This window comes from Rhipicephalus sanguineus, chromosome 9 (genome assembly GCF_013339695.2).
Source record: "Rhipicephalus sanguineus isolate Rsan-2018 chromosome 9, BIME_Rsan_1.4, whole genome shotgun sequence".
NCBI lineage: Eukaryota > Metazoa > Arthropoda > Arachnida > Ixodida > Ixodidae > Rhipicephalus > Rhipicephalus sanguineus.
In genome coordinates, this window is record NC_051184.2 from 25,348,916 (window position 1) to 25,376,914 (window position 27,999).

The 27,999-nt window shown below is 45.6% G+C and overlaps 1 protein-coding gene across 3 annotated transcripts; it reads left to right on the plus strand.

The window, feature by feature from the left end:
- Nucleotides 1–1,884: 1,884 nt before the first annotated feature.
- On the plus strand, nt 1,885–27,919 carry LOC119404790 (actin-binding protein IPP). Of its 3 annotated transcripts, none has more exons than XM_037671457.2 (9): nt 1,885–2,022; nt 4,733–5,112; nt 7,613–7,741; nt 8,367–8,542; nt 9,163–9,384; nt 10,340–10,676; nt 14,641–14,799; nt 15,313–15,533; nt 20,043–27,919. In XM_037671457.2, the coding sequence occupies exons 2-9, from the start codon at nt 4,740–4,742 to the stop codon at nt 20,283–20,285; spliced, it is 1,860 nt and encodes a 619-aa protein (XP_037527385.1). In that variant the 5' UTR covers nt 1,885–2,022; nt 4,733–4,739; the 3' UTR covers nt 20,286–27,919. The 3 variants fall into 3 exon arrangements, with proteins under 3 accessions (XP_037527385.1, XP_037527384.1, XP_037527386.1); XM_037671456.2 differs by having other exon boundaries at nt 1,905–2,110; XM_037671458.2 differs by lacking the exon at nt 1,885–2,022 and adding an exon at nt 2,155–2,310.
- Nucleotides 27,920–27,999: the final 80 nt, after the last annotated feature.

Consider the following 27,999-nt stretch of genomic DNA (forward strand, 5'->3'; position numbering starts at 1 on the left):
CTACTCATCATCATCAATACTATCGCCCTCATTGTTTAAACAGCGCAAAAAGACGAAGACACGAGAATGAGGACCACACAGGACAGGCGCTGGTTTGTTGTTGCCATGTACTGCAAACAGCGATGAGAGACGACAACACAGCAGGACTAGAAAGGTCAAGGTTTTGACAAGCAAAAGAGCCCGTTGAACTTGAAATGAACTGCAACAGTGTGTAAAATTGGGCTAGTTGGTTTAACTTCATTGTTTAAACAGCGCAAAAAGACGAAGACACGAGAATGCGCCTGTCCTGTGTGGTCCTCATTCTCGTGTCTTCGTCTTTTTGCGCTGTTTAAACAATGAAGTTAAACCAACTAGCCCAATTTTACACACTATCGCCCTCATATCGGCTTGCATTTATACTCAAGTGTATTCACACAGATCTCAACGCACTAGCGTGCGTGTGCCGCCTCAATATTTGTTGATCAGAGGCGTGAGTTGGGGTTGGAGGGGGGTGCCATGACCACTCCCGCAAACTCTTTCACTGGAAGTTCTTGATGAAAATAACGCGTTTGAGTCGCGTATTTCATAAAAATGTCCTTGCTGGATTGAAACCGCTGATAACTCGCGTGTGAAGGAACAAGATAAAAAGGCGTATTGTAGAGTACCGATTATGTGAGATATTGGCGTTAAGGAGGATTGACACCATGATTGGAAAAGCTAATTTTACGCTAACGGACTCATGTGTCGACTCCTGCAGGCTCACTCAGACTCAGGTCAAGCCGTGAGTCTGAGTGAATCAAGCGGAGTAATGTTGGTGAGTCTGAGTCCGAATGAGCCCTCAGAGCAAAGTATATTTCTTGAGTGAGTCTGAGTGAGCTCCAATTTTTTTTTTTTTTTTGCCTACCTGTGCCCCACATATCAACTGAACTGCGCTTAGTAAGGAGTGCAACGCTATCGTTCCCAACGTCTATTTTATACAACGTGGCTACCTTCTTTAACTGTTTGCTCGTGGCGAAATCGTTGTCATCGGAGCTTCATGCTTGTCTTACTGAGAAGTTTTGCGGCATCGTTTTGCTTTTAGTAAATCTGGGTAAATTTTAAAAAAATGCATCGTATGACCTTGGAGGAAGGAAACGTAGCAGCCGTGTTGCGTTGTCCAAAGGATAAAAAATGGTTTTTTATGGAATACCGCGCAATGTTTGTACAAGACTCGTGACCTTGTTTAGGCGGGTTTCACGGAAGCCTTGCGCGGCTCTCACCTTTACTTCACAAAGCGGTACAGAGGGTAATGAACGAAGTTGTTGGGAAAAGGCTACGAATTAAGTTGATCACCCGCGTTTTCCACCTAGCCAGTGATTGTCGTGGCACAGAATTTCCGCTACGTTCGTTGTACGTCTGACGCCAGTAAACATCGGCGTTTCGCTCCTGCTAGTTACGTCTCGTATTTCGAGTGAACTACCGAAGGCTGGCTTTTTTGCAAGAAGATTCTTATTGCGGGCAAGCCAACTTGCTGTAAAAACAGGGCCACCCAGCATAATTTGCGTGTGCAACAATTTTACATGCTTATTACAATGCTTATGGAGCAAGAAAAACGTGTGGCGGTTATCTATAGGGAAACCTGATTAAACATAGCACGATTCCTCGTGATACACAATTCGTAAAACAATGTTCACACTTATTCGCGCAAAATCAAATTTGCGCGCGCTGATGCGCGGCAATGTGGTTTCGGTTTCGTTTGTATGGTCAAACCAAAAAAAGTTAGCTAATAAAAAATTTCTGAATACAGAATGTTTTGAATTTAACTACTAGAAATTTCACTGACTGGTGAAATCTCTCGTCAATATTTTTGCAGAGAGTTCACGTGACCTGGTTTATTCTCGCGACTCAGCCAATGAACACGCCCGAATGTGATGGCCACCATTTGTAGCACAGCCGGAGCGGTGTTGTTGCTGTGGGCAGCCTGTGGCAAGTTGTGATGCGCGCTCGTCAGAGCTCGTCGCATGAGTTCACCGGTCTCAATCGAGCATTTTGGAAGACTTAAAGGTAACCCGGCAGTGCCTAGTCAGCGAGCTTCACCTGTCGTTTCACCAAAGCCTGCTCCTTGTCCCCGCCTAGCGGGCGGCTCACGCAGGTTGTTTACGTTTTTTTTTTTTTGGTTGTGTGTGTGTGTGTGTGTGCGTGTCTTGTTTCCCTGATGTGCGTCTATCAGCTGTGCTTCCTTCCGTCTGACTATTCTTGGAAGAGCGTGTGTGTTTGTTGTCAACCGCCTAGACCCGACTTTAATCCCCGGCGATAACTACATCACGATACAGACAAGTTTAGGCGGAGAAGGTATGCAGTAAGCCAGTGCTTCACTTTTTACTATGCACTGCCGCTTGCAGTGCAGCGGCATTATTTGCTGTTTTGCCTTTGAACCGTGTCGTCCGCGCTTGGTTATTTTTCGTAGTAGTTCGGAGCTGTTGGCTGTCCATTGATCTTGTTAAACACCGATTTCGCGAATGCGTCGTCTGACCTCGCGTTTCGTTTTGTCGAGGCCTTCTTTTTAAGACGTGCAGCGCGCTCAGGTGCGTGGTAGCTAGGCGAGGTTAAAGCGGGCCGCTCTTTTGTAGTGCTTGTTGAGCTCCTTTTATGAGCGTTGCGCTGTTACTGGGCGCTGGCGCGTGCGGTATGAGGTAGCCGAGACCCCGCGAGCTATGAGCGCTATGCGACCTGTCTGCTGCTGTTTCGTAAGACGTGTAGTTTATTAATTAAAGTTCGCACACGTTAATCAAATTTCGCGTTACGAAACGAGAAGCATCTTTCAGTCAGCGGCCGAGTGTGCAAGAACGCGGTCGTTGCACAGACGCTGAAGTTTTACGTCATTTGCATACAGCTGTTTTCCTCTGACGTCGGCTAGTGAAACCTAGCATGCATGGACGTTGTTGCTGAATAACCGAAAGTTGGTTCGTGTTTGTAATAGTGCCTGCGCAGCACTACGAAAGCAAGACGAAAATAAACTAATAAACGGACATGACAGCGCGTGTACTGGCCGTTTACAGCGTTTTCTAGCGTTGTCTAAGCATTACTATGACGTTGTTCTCGAGTGAATATATGCGTGACGTGCCCGTACTCTGGCAGCTGTCATTGCAGGTGAGCCATCGAATATGACTTTAATGACAGTGAAATTGGACGCAAGTCTTTCAGCTCTGCCAGTGAATCATACACTTCACTTTAACGTTTCATTTAAGCGTGCCTCACAACAGAAAGACGTACAGGCAACAGGTGATTTGCAGCTGTGTTACGACAGGTAGTGTATCATAGAGGTGTCGCAGTGCTAAGTACATTGTTGTTGTGTGTGGATTTTTCCTACGTGGATTATATTATTTACCTTTTACACTGCTATAACTTGCTTTTTGAGTGAGGTCTAACTTGGTGGGCTAGCTAGTGTCTGTTAATCTGGCCTGAAAAGACCAATTAAGCATCATAGATGGTGGATTTTATGTGCTGTCCTTTGTCTCTGTGTTTCTTGGTTTTTTTTTTTTTTTTTTGCTGTAGCATTCTGCAAAGAATCTACATAGTTCTATTGACATTGTGGCACAGTGTAGACAACATGATTGTCAAGGTCTCCAGCCTTTATTCTTCTGGAAGTGCATAAGAAGTTGTTGAAAGAGAAATGTTGCAGGTGCTAATGTTTCGGCAAAATAACATGTCTTCATTAGGGAAGCAACAGTTGCTGAATACAGCTTCACTAGTTGAAACATTGGCTCCAGCGACACTCATCACTTCAAGCCTACTTTCTTTTATCATCTTGTATCATAAGAGCCTTGTTGCTCTACAGTCAACCATTCATTATTGTTATAGGGAAAAATTTGCATGGAAACTTGCCTTTGCGGACCTAGAGCAAAAAATACAATTGGTACAAATTGTATGTAAATAAGCTTAGTGAATTTCAGAAGAAACTTTTCAAGGGAACATTTGTCGCTGGTCTGTCTACAAATGTTGTACCGACTCGTCCAAGCATACACTTAAATCATTCAAGACTATGATCACACACTTCTTTCTGGTTCGACACACTTGGCTTTGTTGTTTTAAAGGGACACTAAAGGGCAACAGTAAATTAGTTGAGACTGATAAATTATACTCTTAGAACTGTAATGTTGTTAATTTCAGCACGACAGGTTTATTAATAGATGAGAAAGTCACTGTCAGAAGTTTCACTCTTAAACTTCCTGCCGAAATCTCTGATGGTGACGTCATGGATTTGAAAGTGTCATTTAGTATTTTGCCACATTGGCTCAACGAAATTTCGGGAAATTTGGTATGGTAAGTCTCTTGACTCCCTTAGAAGACATCGCACTTCACTTTTTGCCAATTAGTACCTACATAGGCCCAAGTAGACGCTGTCAAAATCTATGACGTCACGGCAACTTGTGTGGAAACTTCAAGGTGGCGGCGGCACATGCATTTTCTTTTTCGGCGTGGTGCTTTTGATATTGTGAAAGAGTAATTTAACAATGCAAGAAAAACCGCATGAACCTAGAAAATGCCTCTGGGTCCAACGCCCACAAGAGGAAATAGTCATGCGTGCCATTACCATGCATTACGCTTTTCGCATCTGGCGGCTGCCATGTGATGTTGCGCATATCTTGGATAATTACTGCTCAGGGAGATTCCACTTTAGATTTTTTAATATTGCAGTGATCCCGTAACCCACTCCCTCCGTAACACTCCCTGGCCCTTGAGGTGTATTCAAGTAGACAAATGCTTTCTCCAGGTTGGCGATGCCGCCACCATCGTCGACGAATCTCTCGTGGCGGCCCAAGGGCCGCCGCCACCACCGCGACAGCGGCGGAAGCGGAGGCAGCACTAGAAACACCGGCACCGGTGGTCAGCAGAGACTCTTCCGCAGCCGGGAGTACGGCTCACGAGTGCTAAGCAGTCTGAGTGAACTGCGCGAGAGTGGCATGTTGTGTGATGTGACTCTGCGAGTGGATGGCGAGGAGTTTGCGCTGCACCGCGTGGTCCTCGCAGCCAGTTGCCCCTACTTTGCGGCCATGTTCCACTCTGGCCTTGTGGAGGCGGATCGCGGCACGGTCGAGATACGGGGTGTGTCGGCGACCATTGCCGATCTGCTATTCGGGTTCATATATTCAGGTGAGTGGTCATAAAGTGCCATTTGTGCTTAGGCTCTGTACTGTCGGCTCGTCAGTTCTTTCATAACACCATCATATTTAAACAAATCTTGGAAGTTTTACTTGGCTATGCATGGTATTGCCTACTGCTCTACCTACATGCCATTGGTGTAGGTATGTGGCCACGCTAACAACAACAAGCCTTGAGAACTAAAGCTGTAGTTCGGTGACATCGTTCCCAGCAATACAAGGCAATATTGGCTGCAGACAGAGAGGGCAGTTGGAATGTTAATTAGTCCACAAACTGAATGACACAGCTCAGTCAGTCCCTGTATTTCATCAGACACCGTTATCGCGGTACTTTTTTAGGTTAGTCTCTGTGTTGTATACAAAGGGATTAGACCAAATAGCCCTAGCATTGGCTGTAGAAGCTGTAGTTCAAGAATTGTCCTATTCAGCGGGAATGTCTCGTGTATACACAGGCATGTGATATCACGCCCAGTATCTCTTCCAAGTATATTTAGAAGGGAGCAGGAAAACAACCTTTATGTTTGTGCCTTCTTGTATAGCAATAATTTGAGCATAGTCGTACAGTGGAGGGGAATTTGCATTAAGTGAAGTCAAAATTTTTGTCTAAATACTGGTTTTAGAACCATGAAATGTATTATAGGAATGCAATTATGTGTTTTATATTTATAGATCAACTATTGTTGCTTAGAGATAAAGGGAACGAATTGAGGATACTGGCTGCAGCAACATTCCTTGCTCAGCAACTCCTCATCATTCCATGGTGTGTCACACAATTGGAGAAAATGCTGCTGTAAGAGTGACCATAATGGTGCTAAAACTGATAGGTTGCGAAGAAAGAGCCAATTGGGACAATAGAAAGTATATCAGTTGCACGATTAAACTCCCTTAAGCTTTGCCTACTCTGGTGACACTAGAACTTTCGCACATGCCTTAGCAATGTGCCTAGACAGAAATGTCTAGGCACATTTCAGTGCTTGTGGTGAGCATTTTCTCGAACTGGAATGTGCCGAGACACTCTTCCGTTGTGCAACACTCCTGCGCAGCCAAAAATAGAGTATTAGGGGGAATACTCCTGGCTCCTGTCTGTGTGTGTTCTGTCCTTTGAGCATGTGCAGATAGGTTTTGTCTGACTTCTTTTCCACCACTGTGTCATGTTTCAGCTGGTAATCGACATTTCTAATCTTCTCATCCTGCTTGTGCATGTGTAGTATACGCCTGCTTTACCATGCCATGTATGCATGAGTATGTGTTGGCATATGAATTGTCACAGAAAAACTACCACCTCGGGTAACCCACTTGGCTACCTGAGGTGCTCGGTCATGGATCACGCTAGATCATGCATGCGCATCTTTGTGGTACAGTAAAACCTCATTAATTCGAACTCGGTTATTTCGAAATCCCGCTTAATTCGAAGGGTTTCTGCGGTCCCGTATTTCGCAGTGTAAATCTGAGTGGATATTTTGAAGCGGCGGCCAGCGCCAGCCCGGTTAATTCGAAAACTTTGGGTGCCATGTGCGAATTCCCGATCCCGATTTCGCCGCAACTCTGTGGAAGCGACGGCCATTAGGAGCCACAGGGCAATGCAGTGTAGCGATATTAATGAGTGGCAGTTGAAGCAACCCAGCCTCGCTGGTGCAAGCGCAAAAAAGAGTAATAAAGAAAAAAAAAACGCGGTCTCGTGGTCAGCTACAACGTGCGCCTGCGGAAAATAAGACGTGCTTCACTGCAACACAGTGGTGACACGCGGGCAGCATGTTGCATGCTTCTCACAACGTCAGCGCGTCATGATTTACCCATTCTTTTTGGGAAAAGAAAAGATAATAAAGGACGACCTGACGGAATTCATGATGTATGCGAGCCTCCGACTGGCGGTTGCTCCGGCAATTTGCGCATTTGCACTGCTGGCGGAGTTCTTGCCTGTAACGCCTACTTCGAAAACTCGGTTCGAAAACTTCAATGGTCATGTTTTCCAGCCAGAACAGATCGCGGATTCCGTCACGCTGGCCATTATCATATTCTTTATTTTATCAGAAAGAATGGGTGAATGATCGCATCATGACGCGCTGACGCTGCGAGGAGCAGGTGACATGCTGCCCGCGTGTCACCACTGTGCTGCAGTGAAGCGCGCCGTTTTTTCCGCAGGCACGCATTTCAGCTGACCACGAGACTTCTTTTTTTTTCTTTTTTTTTCCTTTTTTTTTTGCGCTGATAGCAGCGAGGCCCGCCGTTTTCCAGGGTTTGCGGTGAAAATGGGACCGGGTATTGCTGGAAAACAACCCTTGGAGCTGCAAACTAGAAGGCCAAAGGACCACCTCCGATTACTTTCAGTAATTCAAAGTTCCTTGCATCCCGCTTTTTGTATGTTTCGTTAATTCGAAAACCCGCTTAATTCGAAAGTTTTTCACAGTCCCAGTGACTTTGAATTAACGAGGTTTTACTGTACTTCAGAACACCCGTTTCTTTGCCGTGATCGTTATCTGTATCCTGCGCAGGTGAGATCCTGATAACGCGGGACAACTGCCAGGATCTGCTCGCAGCCGCCAACATGTTCAGGCTCGCCGACGTGGTTCAGGCGTGCTGCGACTTCCTTCAGAGGGAGCTGCACCCTTCCAACTGTGTGGGTGAGTGGGCAAGATTCATTTGGAAAGCTAGCTTTTGGGTGCCATGAGCAAGCTGGTAAAGCCAGTTGTTAAACGTTGCATTGACACGCCCAGTGGCCAATGAAAAAGCTTTAGCTTGCATTTCGCGTCTCATGGGCTGAAGTGCTTTGAAAGTTTGCACAGCATTATGCCAGGCCTCTATCTTTGCATAGTGGCCTCTTTAGCACTCACTGCCATGTTATATGCAACAGGTAGCCTACCCATCATTTACACAACTTGAGTACTCTTAAGAATGTGTTTCTATGAAATTGTTTACCTTTACCTAATTATTGTTACCATTACATCACCAACTACTCCTGGTAATGGCATGGGTGTATGAACACCAGTAAGGTCTGTTTAATACAAGCTCTTTAAGCTCGCTGATATGTTTCCTTACAGCTTGAAGGGTATCGTCCAACCATCTCATGTGTGGGCAACCTTATTTTCTGCAGAATGCAAAAACGTTTATGTACTTAAAGTGCATTTTTAAGAGCTACTGGTGGTCCAGAATCACTCACTATAACACCTATTGTAAGCATATCAACATAAGGCCCTAGATATAGTTTTTTTTTTATTGCTTAAATTGCTCAATGCTTTCATACTGCAGGCATCTTTCGCTTTGCTGAGATGCACGCATGCACCAACCTGAAGCTGGAGGCAAAGCGCTTCATCGAGAGGCGCTTCACCGAAGTCATCAACGAAGAGGAGTTCTACGAGCTGCCCACCGAGACCCTTCGCCACTTCCTGAAGAGCGAGGGACTCAGCATCGATAACGAATTTCAGGTGCGCATCGCACGAGGTTGACCTTGCATCATTGCCCTTAACACAATGTTTTTCTATGCAAGTCGGCAATCCACAACTTAAAGGAGTACCGACACGAATTTTTAAGTATTTTCAGATTGTTGCTCGAAATGAAAACATAGTTGTTGAGAACCCTAAAAAGAGTTTCATAGTGCCTGGGAATGCATTGATTATATTTTTAACACTGCTACCTTGAAAAAACTCTTTCGGATTCGGTCACGGCAGCTTGCGACGTATTAGCAGCATCCCTGTCATCTGCTGTCATACACGGTGCACGTAAATAACGATAAGCGAATTGCTCAGCCACTCCAACAGCGATTTCAGCTATTTAGGCTTAATGCAGGATGCAGAGTTCGCAAACGCAATAAACTGTGTTGGCTCGTCGTGATAATGCCCATTGTGGTGGAGCTGGCTTGCAGATGCCGGCCACAAAAACTTCAAAATCAAAGTAAAACATTTTATGCATGCTGTCTGGCTCCATTGTATGGAGAGCATTGACAGTGTGTACCAAGGAAACAAAAAATATAACTTTGGGGTGCCTCAAGATCATGTCATTACTCCTTTATTATCTTTGGTAAAGAAACGAACCTCTTTTGGCACAGGTTTTCGACGCCACCATGAAATGGATCCTGCACAATGTGCAAGAGCGGCGTTCCCTGTTCTTCGACGTTCTGGAGGCCATCCGGTTCCCGGTGATCTCGCGCAAGCAACTGGAGCAATACGTCGACACCTGCCCCGACAGGGAGCTACATGACGCTTTGCTCAAGTTGGTCCAAGACCTCAAGCCAGACCGTAGGCTCTGCATCGACGGAAAGAGCAGTCAGGTAAGGGTGTGTGCTGTCTCTTCTCACTTTGGGTGCTTGACTACCTGCAATCGTAGTTGCCTATATTTATCAAAAAGAAGGCTGACGCTTCTGTGCTGTTGCGTGCATTTGGAATTCCAGTTAATTTGGACTTTCATCTTTGCCGAAGATGCAAGACACCATGCATACATGCCTTGCTAGCTGCATTCTGTCTGTTGCAATAGTTCATTCTTTCCTAAGGGCACTGTGTAAAATTCTGAATAAGCCGAACTTTGTTTTTTCTTTTTTTCTTATTTATGGTTAAACTGTCTTGTGTTGGATTCAGCAATCAGTCCAGGACACGATATGGCAGTGCCCGGAGAGCTGTTAACAATGTGTTTAGGATGCAGGATTCATGTTCATGCATAATGCGCAACAGGTGTTCAGGCAAAAATTATGTGGTCCCTCCCACATTACTCGTGACTGTATGTTGTACTTGCCTTCATACCAATGACAAGGTCATGGAGGCAAACTGCCAACAAAATCTTACGCCTGATCAGAAACCTAGTTTCAGATAACGTGGACTTAGTAGAGGAGCTTCCCTGCAGAATTTTATGTTGGGCATACGAGAACATTTGGTTCTTACGGTGCACATTTTGTCCCTTAATTATACACATATGCATGTGAAGTGATAGAGTACCAGTATGATCACTGACGTCTAGAAACTACTGGCAGTTATATTCAGAGCCGTCAATGACATTTGAGCAGCCCTGAGAAACAATAAGTGAGAAAGAACGTCCGCCAGTTTTGTTTTGCCGCACACTATGCATGCTATAGTAGTATACTAATCCGACATGCTAGTTTTTTATGTTCTTTGGGGATACAAATTTTTTTGTGACCCCGCAAGATTCGTATCATTGAGATTCTACTGTAGCAGCTGGCCTTTAAAGGCCAAGAATGTGCATCCTTTGACCTTGGTCCACAATCTAATATTCAGGTACAAGTCGTGGACGTGCAACAGCAGCCTCGCATGTGCGCTCGCAAGAGCGTCTACATCCTGGGCGGCTGTCACCGGCACACGGGCATGCGCTTTGGCGAGGGATACAGTCTGGCCAGTGTTGAGCGCTTCGACCCCGCACGGGGACAGTGGGCAGGCTCGCTTGCCCCTATGGCTCATCCGCGTTCGGGGCCCGGTGCCGCGGCTCTCAACCAGCTTGTTTATGTCGCGGGCGGGGAGAGCGACTGCCTCATCCTGGACAGCGCTGAAGTGTTCGACCCCGTGGCAAACCGCTGGGATAGCATCACACCAATGGTCCAGCCTCGCTGCATGATGGGTGAGCAACGGAAAATTGCCGCATGGAAAAGGATTGATTGCCACATTTGTATTACTGTAGCGTCAAATCATTTATTATCTATGAGTACAAAATTAAGAAGCTCCACCTGCCGTAGTAACTTAGCAGGCAAGGTGTTGCTCTGCTAAGCTCGAGGATGTGGTTTTGATTCCTCATCATAGCAGCCGCACTTTGATGGGGGCGAAATGCAAGCAGTACACCGCAGTACACCTGTGTACTCAGGTTTAGGTGCCTGGTTGGTCAAAATTAACCTGCATTCCCTCACTACTGTATGCCTTGTAATCACATTGTGGTTTTGGCATGTAAAACTGCAGTATCTTTATTATTTTTTGTAATCATGAGAACACACATGACATTGTGTTTGGAACTCTGCTCCAATTATGGTGCGAGATATGAGTGTCACTCAAAATTTCGTCAGCGCACTTCCTACGCAAAAGTTGCCCTGCACTAGGTAGTCAGTTCACTGCTTACTGCTTTGTTGAAGCTGATGGTTGCGTGCTGAAGTTGGGGAAGGAGTGGTCATAGGAGTGCTGTGTTTGTGCAGAGAGTTCAAGGTCCACCATCTCGAGGTGGTCACAGTACCATTGTCAGTCATGGCTCGTGATTTGGGTACCAGGAAATAGTGACCATGACTTCGCACAGCACTCTATGGTGCTCACAGCAAGGCAAGAACACAGCTGTCTATTACAGTCGAACCTCGTTAATACGTACCCGCTTTAAGCGTACTAACGGTTAAAACATAGTTGCGACGAATCCCCGACCGAGTCTCATAGAGCCTAATGCATTCGCTGACCGCATAAGCCGTAGTGCTTCACCCTACGCCTACCGGTTAGTGCGTACCCTGCGTACCGCGATAACGTTTTGTCCCATAAAATTTTACTGCGCTGCTAAACTTCCCGACGCCACAATGTGCCGCCAAAGGTTTTCCGTCTTTTCGAGAAGTGCGTAGATCGGTCTATCACTGATTCCGACTTCCGCGTGATTGCGGCGATGCCTTTGCGGGTAAGCATCGGGAAAGAACGAAGGTGAGGCGGCGGCCACCGACGAACGCGCCAGCATGACTTATCGCCGACAACCTTATCACAATAAGTATCTTCAGATATCTGCTCGGGTACGCGTGCGGCGCAGCACTACTTTAAGCCTACTGCACGCATTTAATAGGCGACAACCTGGACGCGCTGGGCCGCCGATCGCTGCCGCCTCGTTGTGCGGGGCCGTGTTCAAGCGCGCGCCACTTTGTAGAAACGAAAGCAGCTCGCCGTTGCGGAGTTGCGCGTTGCTGGTCGTGGGCGACGAGAAACCTCTTTGCATAGACGCTATCACGCTAAACGCACGCGTACGGTACAGCAAGCGTAGCGCTGTTGTAACCATACTGCGCGCTTTTATTGAGCGACCACGCTTCCGTTCGCTGCCAGGACCGCTAGAGCGTCACGGAGCGCGCATCGCTTGCAGGAAGTTCGTCATCGCCGCGTTAACCGAACAAGCTCATCTGTGCTCATCGCCGCATCTGTGCACGGTCTGGAGCGAAGTGGGTACGAAGAACACTCCCACGACAAATGCGCGCGTGCGGTACAGCAGGCGGCCCGGCGGCCCGGCAGTAACGCCGTGAGCCGGGAAGGCGACGCGCTGCACGCAACTAGCCAGGAGACGATCGGCTCCACGCAGCCGTACCGCGTTTCACTGGAACTGTGTCAGTTTTCATTTAGTAGCAGACCGCGGTACAGACGCACACACATATACCGCGGAAAGCCGACACTGTCCGTTCTGTCGCTATGTTGGTTGGTCACTGCGTACACCGGACCCTGTAATAGTTACGAAATGCTCCTTGGCGTCGCCACCGCGCGCTATCGGCACTATCGGACGGTCCGTGCGAGAGTACCAGAATCTTTTCTCCAGTTTGGGAAAAAGAAAGAAAAAGCTTTGCAGTGGGTACTTTAGGCAATATTTGCTGTGGCACTGTATTTATTTCTTTGCTGGCGGCGATGGCGTATGCGAGGAGATGCAAATTTTTACTTGGTGGTTAATGCGTACTACCGTTTAGTGCGTAGTTATGCGGCGTTCCCGGCAGGTACGCATTAACGAGGTTCCACTGTAAAGGGTTATCACATGCGCTCGCACAATTAACACACTTCTTTTTTTTTTTACCGAAAAATTTAGAGCTGTGGGTTCATTATGCGGGGTAAGATATTGAGCAGTTCTCATTTTTTTATTGCACGGTTGCCACTGCAACCAGCAACTGTGGCCTCTTTAATTTTATGGAAATCAATGCACACAGAATAGCTGGAATAAATGAGTTACGAACGAGTAACAAATAGCGCTGGTTATTGGAATGGGCCTTCTTTCATTTTCTAACCTTGCAAAAATGAACTTTGGCAGGTTTAGAAAGGTAGCAAATCGGGGATGCTATCATTGTGTGAGGAGAATAAAAAGCACACTTCTTGGTGAGAGAAATGGGGGGATGCAGTCATTAAGCGAGTGCACTCAGTACAGTAAAAGCTCGTTAATTCGACACCCGTTAATTCGGAAATTCGGATAATTCGGACGGCTCTATTGGTCCTGGCCAAAGTGCATGTTAATCTATGGGACCAAACCTTCGTTAATTCGTCAGAATTGGGCTCTGCACCGCTTAATTCGGACAAATGCTGACGGCTGCCGCTACACAAAAGTGTGGTAAAGCATCGCTGGCACCACTGGAGCGAAACCGAAACCTGAGTGACATCGCCATCGTCATCAACTAGTGGGGGCGATCGCAGCGTCACCGAACGTCGGCGTCTTCTTTCTTCGCTCCAATGCGCCTCCGACGCCATTTTCCCTTGTGTTGTGTCAGCACCGTCTCTTCTTGCGGAGTTCTCTTATTTTTCCCCGTTGTGACCGTGTTTACATGTGAGGCCCAAGCATGCGGCAGTAGCTGACGATGGCATCGACGAGTTATCAGCCGAGTCCACCGACGATGACTGCCTGACCTTCGATGCTGTCCTTCCCACAAATATGACCCTTCAGGACTACATCGCGATTGATGATTGTGTCGCCACGACTGGTCTCCTGCCCGATCAAGAAATTATTAATGATGTCGTGACCTCATCGTCGCACCTCACGGGAAGTCTCGGAGGCGCTTTTGATATTGGAGGACGTTTGCCTGAGCACTTGCAACAGTTTGCGTGCTGTTGGCCGTTTGGAAGAGTTAAGAAAAATTGTAATGTGCTGTTGGCCGTTTGGAAGAGTTAAGAAAAATTGTAATGTCAGCCGGAATCTGCGCGAAAACGCAGACGACCATTACAAAATACTTCAGCAAATAAATGTATGCCTCTGCAACTTGATTTTAATATTGTTTTTCCTGTTTATTCGTTAATTCGGCATTCAGTTAATTCGTACATTTTTTCCGGTCCCGTGAAATCCGAATTAACGAGCTTTTACTGTATGCGAGTAACTAAGGTACTAGTTAGAACGCCCCTGAGCCAGCTGTCCTAAAATATGTAGAATAAACTCTCTTTATAGGAACAGTTGCGGCATCAGAGTGGAAGTTCAATGTTTTCGACATCTATTCCTCTCTTTGGTCAATACACTCAAACCTCGGTGTAACGAACACGGATATAACGAATTATGGGTTATAACGAAGTAAATGAGGAATAGTCTCGTCAGAAATACAGTGTTATGAATAAACGTTTATAACGAATTTTCGGATATAACGAAGTTATTTTCGTGGCATATGTGACTTTGTTATAATGAGGTTTGAGTGTATCCCTTTAAGCTCTACCATTTCATTTTGATAGTGGCCTGTTTCTGCACTTTTGAGGAGGTAGCATTCTTGGGTAATTGTCAGAAGTCTACCTGCAAACTCAGTTTTTTAAATGTTTCATACTTCGGTGTTCTATTTTTAGCTGCGGAAGCTTTGTAGTTCATGTTTCAGTTGCATTCTAAAAATTTTTTCTTTCTCCTTATTGTACAGGCATGTGTGCCTTGGATGGCTGCCTGTACGCTGTGGGTGGCTGGGTGGGTGCCGAGCTTGGTGACACCATCGAGAAGTACGACCCCGATTTGGACACGTGGCAGATAATTAGCCGGATGACAGTTGGCCGTTATGCCATGGGGGTGCTTGCCCACGACGGTGGGTTCTTCTAGAAAGAGTGCACTTTCATTTTACACGTGTGAAATGCATTGTTGTCTGAGCACGTCATGAAGAACGCAATGCAAACAAGCACTAGCACGCATCGCTCATCATAGCTGTCATAACCGCAATTTAATGTGATACACCAGGAGGACTTGTTCGTGGTCTAGTTGGTTCTTGGTGTATGTCATGATTTTCGTTAAATGACAGAATGACACAGAATTGCTGCTAAGCAGTGTTGTCGTGTTTGTGTTTCTTTCCTCCATTTCTGTGTCGTTTTAGCAGCAGTTATGTTATAAATAATGTAATACATATTGCACAGTTATACAATTGCCTGGCTGAAAAGGTAGATACGTATCAGTGGGTGTGAAATAGTTGGCTGTCCCTACAGATGTTGCAGCAATACAGTACAACTAACAGTATGGCAAGAGCAGCTTTCTATTGGCCTAAGAGCGCTAATGTTTCGGCAGATCTGTAAATGCCGTATGAAAGGGAGTCACTACTTTTATACAGGGCTCATCTACATCATTGGTGGATACAATGACCTCAACTGCGAGCTTGCGCTCGTTGAGTCATACAACCCGGTCACCAATGAGTGGCAGACGCTGGCTCCGCTGCGGAAGCGTCGTGCCTATGTTGGTGTTGCAGTCTTGCACGACCACATCTACGCTGTTGGTGGCAGCAGTGATGTTTCCTCTGCGCTCAACTCAGTCGAGCGCTATTCCATTGAGGAGGTGAGCTACCCTTGGTTTTTTTTTTTTTTTTTTTTTGCATGCTGGCACAGAGAGCGTGCTCACATGTCAGAGCAGATGGCATCTCCAGATCTGCACCAGTTTGTATTGCTGCTGCAGATCTGGAGTGTAAGGCTCATCAGTCAAGATAGCCGATAGGTGGGTGGGAGATACCAAAGACTTACGAAGAGAAGTGTTTAACCCTTTGTGGTCCACTCTCAGGCACCACACGCTGCCCAAATATCGCTGGAAGACTTGGGCACAAAATCAACTGCAAAAATAAACATCCGATGAGTTTTTCTTGTATACAGTCGACGTCCGACTTCCCGGACGCCCGAAATTCCGGACATGCCCGATTTCCCGGACTCATCTGTGGCACCATCAAGTTCCCCATAGAGTCAGTGTATTAAAAAGTCCGAAATTCCGGACGCTTATAGCCTTCGCCATCCGATTTCCCGGACATTTTACTGCTAACCGCCGACCCAAAGTACCCAAAGTCACCACCGACGTTGCCATTTTAGTTGTTTTCGTATCCTCGAACCCACCATACTCGCATCGCAGGTGTGGCCAGCAGCACCGCCGCACCGCGCCGCGGCTGCCGTAACCTCGAAACCGCACGTGTCAATCCGTTGCCAGCCGTAGCTTAGCCAAGCCAAACCTCACTGTGTTTGTTCATGTGTTGTTTTGTCAGCTCTGCTAGCTCTGCGGTCGTGTCTGCGGTTGATCGTTTGCTGCTGCGCGCTACCTTCAGTGATCACGTTTCCCAGCCTTCAGCATCCACAGAGTTCCTAGCTGTTTCGTGCTGCGCTTTTCGTCGAGCGGATTCGCCGTTTACAGCGATGGCACCGACTGCTCCTTCGTCTTCGTCCGCGCCTTCGAAGCGCACAAAGCCCCCTCGTAGGCTCACGATGGAGAAGAAAGCCGCCATCATTAAACAAGTCCAAAGCGGTCGGTCGCAGGCAGAGGTGGGGAGGGAGTTCGGAATTTCGAAGCAAACTGTATCGGACTTCATCAAAAACAAGGCGAAGATCTTGGAAGTGGCTGCCAAATCAACCGGGGCTGGAAAGAAGAATGCGAGTCACGGTGTTTACCCGCAGCTCGAGGAAGCACTCCTCGTGTGGCTCAGTGCCATGATCGCTAAGAAAATCCCGGTGTCAGGCGACATCCTGAAGCAGAAGGCGGAGGTTTTCGCGCTTCAGATGAACGTGAAGGACTTCAAGTTCAGCGATGGATGGCTTCGCAATTTCAAGAGCCGCAATGACTTGAAGTTCAAGAAGATGTGTGGAGAAAGCGGCGCCGTCGACGATTCCGTTGTCGCCGAATATCGGGATGGAAAGCTGCAGTCCTTGCTTCAGCAGTTTCCACCTAATGATATTTTCAACTGCGACGAAACTGGACTGTTTTACAAGCTGCTGCCAGAGAAAACGCTTGCATTTGCTGGTGACCCCTGCCACGGCGGCAAGCACAGCAAGGAGCGGCTCACTGTCCTTGTTGGCAGCAACATGTCAGGCAGCGAGAAGCTTCCGTTACTTGTAATAGGCAAGTCGAAGCATCCAAGATGTTTCAAGGGGGCAGTAACTCTGCCTGTTCTCTATGAAGCTAACAAGAAGGCGTGGGTAACGCAGCAGCTATTCGAAGCGTACGTGCGCAAGCTGGACAGAAGGTTCGAGCAGCAAAATCGAAGAGTTCTGCTGTTTGTGGATAACTGCGCTGCGCATGGCCACATCAAGGACCTAAAGGCTGTACAGATTGAATTTCTGCCGCCGAACACCACAGCAATCCTGCAGCCGATGGACCAAGGCGTCATTCGTAACTTGAAGCATCATCACAAATCACGCGTGCTCAGCCGCATGGTGCTCTGCTCCGACAGCGGGAAAAGCTACGCTGTTGACCTCAGGTCTGCCGTCAGCATGCTAGCGGAATCGTGGAAGGCGGTTACGCAAGAGACTCTGCGGAACTGTTTTCGCCACGCGGGCTTCACACTCGACGCCAAGACGGCCGTCTCGCCCCAAGTGGACAGCATGTGTGACGAACTGCCATCCGCGGACGTTGCCTTCAACGATCTGATCGCTGCCGGCATGTCGATTGCAGACGGGATAACCTTTGAGGGCTTCGCCGACGCTGACAAAGAACTCGAGCTATGTGCGGAGTTGACGGATGATGAAATCATTCGTCAAGTTACGGAGGATTCCGACGACTCCGACACCGAGAACGAAGAGCCAGCTCCTACACAGCCAACGAGCTCGGAGTTGACGCGAGCACTGATGACACTGTCATCGGTGTACAGCAGCAACATGATGTTGAATGAAATTGAGGCAGACATGATCGCGGGCAAGCGGAACGCCGTGCAAAAGAAAATAAGCGACTTCTTTGCGCCCAAGTGCTGACCTATGAGGTAGCGCCGGCCACGTAGGTTTTTTTTTTTTTTTTTTATATAAACGGCTCTTTTCAGAGCCACCTAAACGATGCATTGGCTGAATTGCAATGGGAATCTTGTACTCCGGCCGTGACCCTCTCCGTCAGCGAAAAATACCTACCAAAAAGGTGCGTTTTCACGTGCATTCGTTTTTCCGGACGTTTTCGCGGTCCCTTGAGGGTCCGGGAAATCGGACGTCGACTGTAATTGTTTTGCTTTAGCGGAGCTCAAGACTGGCGAAGTATTTTCAGACCGGAACAGCCGGAAAGTGGGTAAAAATTTCGGACTGCAATGGCTTAAGGAAGAAGTGTCAAGAAACACTTCTTCCTTAAAGGGGCCCTGCAACACTTCTTGAGCATGTTCAGAAAACGCTGCCGATGGATAGTCGAGGCTCCTGAGAACATGTGAGCCAAACATTGTTGTGTAGCATGCGGCTTGGAATTTGCAAATAATTCTCAGTCAGCTAGAAATCGCTCCCTCTTCTCTTTACAAATGATGCCATATACCCAAATTTCTGTGTCATATACCCAAGTCTGTGTCCATTGGCTGATTTGAGCATCACAGGCTGTGTAGTTACCGTGGCCGCCGCGAGATGCCGCCACATGCCCATCCGCGCGCTCGCGATCACATTCAAAGTAAGCCGCAGTTCGAAGGAAAAACAGAAAAGAAAGTACTCAAGGTCATGACACTTGCTGTCAAACGTACATAGCCTCTTGCCCCCTTGTCATTGCCCCCTCCCCCTGTGCAGCTTTCAGAGCGCTCGCTTGTACTAAAGGAGAGAGAAAGCGCTTAAAGGGGCCCTGCGACACAATTTGAGCATGTCTTTTTCATCGGTTCTTCTGGCACTGTGGAATGCACCGATATTGTTGCACAAGTGGCAACGCCGAAATCGAAGCGGTTATAATTTTAATTCACGGGATAAACTACCTTAATTTCGCACTATGGCGACACACATCGGCTATTTCTGTTACAGGAAGTGGCGTGATGTCATGTGACAGTGACGACAAAGACCGTTCGTTTTTGATTGGCTTGACGCGACACGTGACGTGCAATATTCATATGGTGGTAGCTAGGTCATACTACGGAGGTCTAAGAGGAGCAAAACCCCTTTTTATGCTTTCTCAGAAACAAATGATTCCTGTGTCTGACTGATATATTTTCAAAACAACGAACACGACGCTAGGTGCGTTGTGGAATGGTAATCAAACGATACTCTTCCGCGTTTTGTCTTTTGCGGCATCGAGCGACACCGGCCACACCGGCACCTGCGAAACACGCAACGCTCTATTCGGCGTGATGCTGTCAACGAAAAAAAAAATCTAAACGCTTACCGGCCGACGCCTTCCGCGTCATCGGGCGTTAGCGTTTCGTTTGGGCCCATGGAGCCATCCTCGCGTTGCGCGGGGCTCAGCGACGCACTTTCAATTTGCAATGGCGTGCACGACATGCAATCAATCACTGCGTCGCAAGAGCTCGCGCTCGAGGTCTGTTATGTCTTCCAGACTCATTTTGTGCACTACATGACAAATCATGGGAGCGTCTGCTAGCTGACGGACGTGGTTTGTCGTAAGCATGGTAACAACGCCGTCAAAAAGAGGTGTAGCAATGTACTGTGTGAAGGCCACCATGAGGGGACATTTCCGGTATGTCTTTATAAGACGCGCGCGGTGATTGGAGCCGGTCTTTGACGTCAGCGGGAGAGTGAAATCCGAAAAAAACGTTTCTCGTCGTCGTCTGCTTGAGTTTTGAACTTTGAGGACTAATAACTTCACTTCTCGTGCACCAATTTACATAATTCTTTTTGCGTTCGTCTCGGCATTCATAACTACACGCATTTGCGGTGCTAAATAAGGCAGTCACAAAAGTGTCGCAGGGCCCCTTTAAAGGAGCAAAAAGAAAGCTTAAAGTGGCAAAGCCCTGTAACTCTGCTCACAATTGACAGATTCTAAAAAATTTTGCGACAGTCAATTTGTGAGGCAATGAATTCCTATAATGAAGCCATTCGCTGATTACTTGGAAAAGTGTTGCAGGGCCCTTTTAAACGCCACACTGTTACGGCTGACTTGTGACTAGCCTGTTTTCCCACTTGTTTGCAGAACCGTTGGACGGAGCTTCCCCCAATGAGTATGGCACGTGTGGGTGCATCCGTCGTAGGTGTCAATGGCCGCCTTCACGTGATGGGCGGCCGACGTCCCTCGGGTTACGACCGGCCTTTCGCAATCGGTGGGCCCCCCCTGACGCTGGAGTCGGCCGAGACCTACGACCCTGAGGTCAGCATGTGGTCCAAGGCGACGCCTATGCCGCTTAGCCGCTGCTATGCCGCCGCCGTTGTTGTCTGAGCACTGCCACGAGTGGCCGCAGGCAACCCAGCAAAAAACTAAGGACCTCTTCTCAGCTGTCTCTCTTACTGTTGTTTCCTTTTTTTTTTTTTTTGATGTGCTTGTTTTGTTGGCCACACCCTCCCAATTCCCACGGTTCTGCTGGGCATTTCTGTTGCAGACGTGCTCCTGCAAGCTGTGCTTGTTTTGTTCTTGCTCTTCAGTTCCAAAGCTTGGCAAGGGCTACAAGCCTAGTTTTCTTCCTGCACAGCCATTTGCAGAAGCTATTTTTTTTTTCATTGGTAATTTGTGAATCTTTACCTAAGCTGCATTTTTCTATCTGCGATAATCAAACTGCATCAGTGGTTTTAGGTTTTAGCATATTTTACATTTTATTTTAATGTTTAATTGCTGGCTGTCATGTTATACCAGCCAGTATAACTAGTATTTTAGAATTTTTTAGCACAAGGACGCGGGTCTGTTTCCCAGCCACATTGGCCTCGTTTTGATGGGGGCGGAATGCAAGAACACCCGTGTACTTATATTTAGGCGTACGTTACAGACCCCTGAGTGGTTGGTTAGAGTTAATCCAGAGTTTCACCCAACAGTGTGCCTCATAATCATATTGCAGTTTTGGCACGTAAAACAACAAAATTGATTTATTAAATTTATGTTTTAATTAATTGTACAGATCAACTTCACACACCTGTACAGCCTCCAAGTGTGTTTCTGGACGCATAACTGCATAGAACTGCAAGACTTTTGGCCTGGCATTTTAGGTCTCTGCTGCCCTTGTGACGATAATGGAATAAAGCCTTGCTGGTCGACCAAGGCAGCTATTTTATTCAAATTTTATTCTTCCTACTGACATTTGCGCCTCTTTAATTATCCCCTCTCTCTTTGCCTTGATTAGATGATATCATGTCATCACCAAACAAAGTAAAAGAAGTGCGAGAATCTGTCATAAGTGTACACTACCTTGCCTATGCAAATGGTGAATGTTATAGCCAACATTCATGTATGTGAACCGATATTTAAAGAGAATGTCCACTTAAAAAGCTTGAACCAGACACTGATGCAAAGGCACACAACTCACACACAGTGGCCGTGTGCGTATGTGCCCTTTTGTCCGCATCTGGTTCGCACTTTTTAAGCATACAAGGATAAGCATAAAAAGTACGCTTTTAAGTGTAATTTTTTAAGCGCATCCTGTAAGCGTACCAGCGGGCCGAAATGGATGCTCTCAGGAAGAGAAAAGTCGCGATAGAGGGTTCTAGTGGGTCTGCAAGCGTTTCAGCCTTCATAGAATACCATATTATCAGAGACGTGAAATGCAACAGCAATGTTGGTAGCGACATGTTGTGTCTATTTGTCCAACCACAGAGCATTAAATATGTCTCATTGTTACACGTTCTCTGTTATTGAAGAATCTTTTTTTTTTTTTTTCATAAGCTGCATGTTAATGGATATGTCACTGCTAAAAATTTACACCTATAACTAAATAAGAAATCATAAGAAAGAAAGCAGGGAAACTGAGCGGCCAAAAGCTTTAGTAAAGATTGGACTTCCTTGTTGGGCAAACTTGTGCCCAGTATAACAAACAGCACTCAAAACACAATAGTAGCGAGCGCGAGTGTCGATCCTCAAAAATCTCCAGTCAAACACATTTAGTATTTAATATGTGTGTCATCGTACATTTCCGTATAGTTGCTGGCGCTTGCTGTAATAACAGACAAGATTATTTTGCTATAGAAACGGTAGTAACGTTTGAGCAGCTTCCAAAAACATGTAGGCGCGTCTTGCACCGAGCAATAACCCTGCAACATATGTTGGCTGGTGAAAGTCGGGTCACCGGAAAACAACAGGTAAATGTGTCGACACATTTCACTACCACTATATACCTGTGTCCTTGCAGGCTAACCTCTGCATCACCAGATGGTACACTAAGCCAACCACTCTCATTTACGTCTCTGGCAATATGGTATACTACAAAAGGGCAGTATGCTTGCGGACAGGCTAAACCTCCCTAATTAAAAGTGACCAGAGTATGTAGTAGTGATAAATGTTTGTGCCAAAAGGAGCCCACGTGTGTAAATGATGTACGACACGATTGGGACTCCCTGCTTGAGGCTGGTGTTGTAGTGTTATGGAGCATGTATTCTGAACTACTGGTTGTGCTTCAAACGTTTTGCCGGAACTCGCATGCGCGACAGAAGTGCTTACGGGTGGATATGCAAACTGTTAAGAACGCTCTCAACTGACTGTCCTACACTTCTGTGTGTGGGTTTTCACATTTGCCGAGACTTGTTTGCGAGACTAAAAAGCGTAGTTATATATGTGGATATCACTTGTGAAAGCATTGGCGCACCATTGTTTGCATACAAGCCTCGGCTCAACACTTTCTTTTGAACACCGCTGCTTGCAAAGAAGCTGCACCTTTTACATGAAGTAGCTGCAGTTCAATAACTCTCTTCAGTGATCGGCGTGCTGTAGTACTGCAGCGGGCATTTGCTATGCCTGCTTTTGGTCCGTTTCTCAAACATCATGTTATGGAAATCTCCAAGAAGCGTTATTTATCGCAGTGACTGATTCATTGCTTAAATGCAGGCTTGCTTCTTTAACAACTGTAATGTGAATCAACAAGGAGCTTTATATTTACCTGTGTTAATTACCTTTCAAGGCCAAGGAGGGGTGTCAAGTTCGCATGTTTGTGAATGTAAGCATTAGACTCTTGCCTGTTAGATATGAAAGTGATACGAAAACATCAGAAGGTTTGAAAGGCAGCCAATGTGATAAGAGGGGAGCAGCTGCCCTGAAGAGTGACTCTGCATTGAAAGATTGTTAGCAGATCGCAACACTTTCTTGGGGGAGTAAAATTATACACCATTTAGTGGGAGGCGTCATCTGAAGATGTGATGACACACATCATGCAGCATAGAGGGACTAATTCACACGTGACGTCTGGCTTGCTTTTTGTTTCCTTTCAGTTTTTTTATTAAGGGCCAACATTGGGGCCAGACTAAATTATCATTACACCTGGTACCCTTTGAGAAGCATGGATTAGAAAAAAAAAGCAGTGTGGTTTTTTATATGTGAGCTCTTTTTCCCCATGTGTCCTGGATGACTTCTTTCACAAGGAGTCTCATACAATAGCTAAATCAACTGAGTAGTGCTTTAAAGCCAAGAGTTTGTATTCTACTTTTGGTTGATAGTGTTAAAAATAGTAAGGTGCAAGTGCCTTTTGGAAGCCTTGAAAGCAAAGCTGAAAAGTGTAAGTGACGTAAAAGCTCTGAAATAGTGAAAGTAAACCGAGTGCTTCAAGGGCACAAGCCATGAAAATAATATTGTATCACTGCTACTTGTACATTGTTTGACGTGGCCACCACCCAATGTCGAAGTGATATATGTGCATGGCCTTGAGTAGGTGATACGCTTCAGTCAGTCTGCAGTGTGATAGAACTGCTAGCGAGTGCCATGACACATTTAGTCAAATGTGAGAGTGAAGGGGTCTGCAGATGGCTTTATGTATTGTTGATGGAATATGCTTGGGAAGGTGTGCGCCCGGTGATTGCTTTAGAAAGAACACTAAAGAGAAAACATAAGCTCTTTAAACTAGGAAATTAACATTTAGAGGTTGCTTACTAGAAGAGCGGGCTTGGCAAGCCAGCCAAGCGTAAAAAGTGAGACGTGTGGCCGCACTAATTCTATATTCTTGCCCCAGCTCTCATAATGTCGTAGATTTTTCACCACGACTTCTTTGGCGTAACAGCTAAAATTAGCAATTTTCGCTCACTTTTACAGAGTCGCAGTGGTATAGGTATGAAAAAGATACTACGAAATTTGCAACGTCACTCTGATGTACTAATGTTCAAGTTTAAGCATCAAATTCAGAAATTGAACATCGACCTTTATTTTCTTATAATAAGCTATCACTTCGAAATCAATGAAAACGTCAGAAAATACTTTGAGTACAAACTGACTTATTGTTTTGTCTTTAGTGTTCGCTTTAAAGAATGGTGAATGTCGAGTACATTACCCAGTGAAGCTTCTAGGACGGTGAATTTACTTTTTGTATATTTTAGCCGCAAACTCACAGCCCTGAGTTATGAAGCCTATACAGAATAGTATATACATTTAGGGGACACATAACTGCAACAGACATGTATTTAGCTGCTGGCAACGTCAAATGCAACAATCTTGAAAAAAAAAAAATTGCACAAGAGTGCTTGCATATTGTGCAATAAGAGAACATGATTTTGAAAATATTGAATAGAAACATTAACTGCACTTGTACTTGTAAACCTCATCCAGGTGACATTTTTTCCCAGTGTTCGTTTTTGATGTTTTTATGGTGTAGCAGTGCTCGTGTGCCGAGTATGTGTGAATTACGCTTGCTTTGAGGATGCCAACTCGCTTGAAAGTTAACGGCTATGTGTGTAAGGCACTTTCTGCTATGTCACTTGACAAGGTTTCCGGTGGTAACTAACTTTCATAACTGTAAACGTGGCTTACAAACACTGCCTTTTATCTTGGTGTTTCGTAAAATTATTGTTGAGTTCTGCTTGTTAGATGTATCTCTTTGTGTAACTATGACCATCCCATGATCTTCCCACTTTCGTTAAGAAAATGCATCGGCCATGTTGAATGATTCTCCATCACGAACTGCCTCCTTTTACTGTTAAGGCTTCTCTACCCAAGCTTTGTCAATTATATTTTGTTTTGTCTGTTTGAGCTCTCTCTTCCAAGTCTGTTCTCTCCTCCTACCAATGAAAAGAGGGTGTAAAATTTTACACCCTTTTAGGTGTCAATTTGTTACGCCACAGTAATTTCCATCAATCTTGCATGGCTTTGCTTTGTCATGTAAACCTTGTGCTTGGCAATGCCATGAACATCTTATGCTTTTAAAAGAGCCCCTAACAGGAAACTGCCTTGTGCACAGTGGTAAAAAAAGAAAAAAACTAAAATTTTGAAATTTATGGTAGTTTTTGTGCAACATCATTTTACACCGTTTAGGGTGTAATTCCGACTGCACCTTTAGGGTGTCAATGTCAACACCCCTTAGGGCATTGAAGGGGTAATTGTCATACTCAAAACAGGCAATTTCAGCGACGCCCTAAGGGATGTCATTTCTTACCCCCGAAGTGTGTACATGTTTTCATGTATTCTTCTAGTCTTTCTGTGGTGATCGCTGCATAGACGAGACATATATCAATGCAAACTCAAATGTGTGATGGACTCCAAGAATGTGTCTTGCTTTTTCTGTTTTTGGGCATGACACAGTAGGCAGCTTTCACAGCTACTCATTCTGTAAACCTGAATACATAGTATAGCAGCTTTTCGTTGTATCAACCAGTGGGTCTGATAACGCAGTCTTCCTCACATATTTTACCAAGGTGCTGGCTGCAGTCAGTACTTGTCTTTTTCTATTTTCGTGTGGGTTGTGTGCGTGTGTTTGTCAACGTGTCTGACATTTTCTGTTATCGGTAAAGTTGTGCGAAACTATTTCGAGCGTGCTTCGGAGGAAGTTATCCTGGCAGGGTGCCATACTTGTCGTGAGAGCCGATGACCACATCGCAAGGTGCATTCTTTTTAGTGATTGCCATTGGAACTAGACATCTCTTTTTGTTGTAACATTATGGTATTTGGTGTATAGAGGTTCACTTCTAGGTTAGGTTATACGCACTATTTGCCTGTGTTTGTTGTCTTAACATGGAACACGCTGAGATCTTCTTGTACTATGCCTACTGCCATTATTAAGCCTAGTATTGCAATGAGTTATACTTGTATTTTAAACTGAATGTCAAAGACATTTATATGCTAGAAAATGTTAAAAAAAAAGGGGGGGTAGACAGGCTCTCTTTCTGTTAGTGGTACCGGTGAATACACTTGCATTATGTAAATAGTACATATGGTTTTTGGTGTGAGGTGATATGAAAAAAAGTGAAAAAACAAGCTGCTTTAGTGTAGCAGTTCTTACTACCGCTGTACAATTTGAATTAAGTGTTTTATTTAGCTAGTGACTATATTATAATCAGTGTGTATGCTTTTAAGTACTGCAGAGTTGTGCGAGATGTTATTTTCTATGCGCAGCAATCTTTCTCTTGTTTTTGCAGGCATTCGAAAGTGTGCTGTGGCGGTATCGACAATGCAGTGCAATTTAAATCACCCTTCCTGCTTTTTTTTTCCCATGCAGTTTATTGCAGAAGTTGCGGCAAAGTACGCACCACCGGTGGTATTATAGCAGGTTTGAGCAAATGCATTAGAAACACAAGCTACGAATTTTAGCTGGAAAAATATTTTCAGCTTTCAAGCTAAGGAATATGCGAGTTCTAGTGCATGCCAAAATATTTGGCTGCCTATGCACATCTTGTATGGCAAGTAAACATATTTGTAGCGCAAAAAAAAAAAACCAGACGTAGACACAAGTAAGGAACACATACACAGGACGGGCGCTAGCGCCCGTCCTGTGTATGTGTTCCTTACTTGTGTCTACGTCTGGTTTTTTTTTTTGCGCTACAAATATGTTTACTAGTGATTCAAACCAACTAGCCCGCATCACCGCCTTGATTGTATGGCAAATGACACTGAAATGCATAAGTAAAAAAAAAATGCTGCTAGACATTCATAGAAGTTATTGCTCAGAAGCTTAGTTCACTCGTTTTGCTTTGACTTTTCAATTCACTCTGTGTAACTGAATACTCTCCATCTAGATGGGGTTTAAATCTGGTAAATGTGAGTTGGTCAGTGTGTTGAACTGGCATTATGGCAGACATTAATAAAATGGTCTGGAACCAAACTCTAACCACTCGTGGTGGGAAAAACGACGAACTTCTTTATCATTAGTGCCAGGTGTATTGCAGAAGCCCTGTAGCAAAAACTAGTTTCATACTTTCGCTGGTTAACTGGCCTCGCAACTTTCGGCAGAGGCTGTACCGGTGACACTTTCCTTGTTGGCAGAGCCATGAAGCAAAACTCCCCGACGGATCCCGAGTGACTATAGCTGTGATGCCTTCTGTATTTGCAGACTTGCTGCGAGAACCAGTGACAGATTTTATCTCTTGCAGAATGGCTTAGAAACGCTTATGTGTGACCGTGTGTGTACATGTAACTTTTTTTTTCTTTTTGCAGGCTCTTGCGCATAAGTGCTTCCATAGTGAACACTGTGGTCGCTCTTTCAAAATTTTTGCCAATTACTGCCAGAACACGTTCTGTAACATAACTTCGTCGAAGGGTTGAAGCTGTTGAAAATCGGTTCTGATTTCAACACAGCTCTGCGAAAATGAACATGAAGTAGCATCTAAGCTTGAATCAAAAAGTATGCGCTGTGCTGAAAATGGAAGCGATGCAGTGCCCCAGCAGATTGATATTGCGGTCCCATGGCCATAACATCGATCCACCGAGGACATCGTTGCTATGTAATTGCAGCTGTGAGCACTTTTTCTCTGTGTCGGTGCTCTCACTTTTCGCAAGTGAACATATCTCGCTTGTTTTCTCATGCCGCAGTATTTGAAGAGAGACAAGCATGAGTGATTTTGCACTGCCTTTTTTTGTGTGTGCTTGTATAAGCGTACTGTGAGAAAGAAAAAAAAGTACAAAAGCTATATTGTAAAAAAAATTATAAAATATAGTCTAATAAATGGTTTGTACAAAGCCTCTCACTGTGGATGCTTTGCTGTACTTGCACGTTCACGACACTGCTTGCAAGCATGCGTGGCGCTGAAGCTGTTGCATGGAT

Excerpts from the sequence above, each read along its gene's own strand:
- LOC119404790 (XM_037671456.2), top strand. The coding sequence starts at position 1,980 with ATGAGTTCACCGGTCTCAATCGAGCATTTTGGAAGACTTAAAGGTAAC. Across the intron at positions 5,113-7,612 it reads ATTCGGGTTCATATATTCAG|GTGAGATCCTGATAACGCGG; the intron begins GTGAGTGGTCAT and ends TATCCTGCGCAG. Across the intron at positions 9,385-10,339 it reads TCGACGGAAAGAGCAGTCAG|GTACAAGTCGTGGACGTGCA; the intron begins GTAAGGGTGTGT and ends TCTAATATTCAG.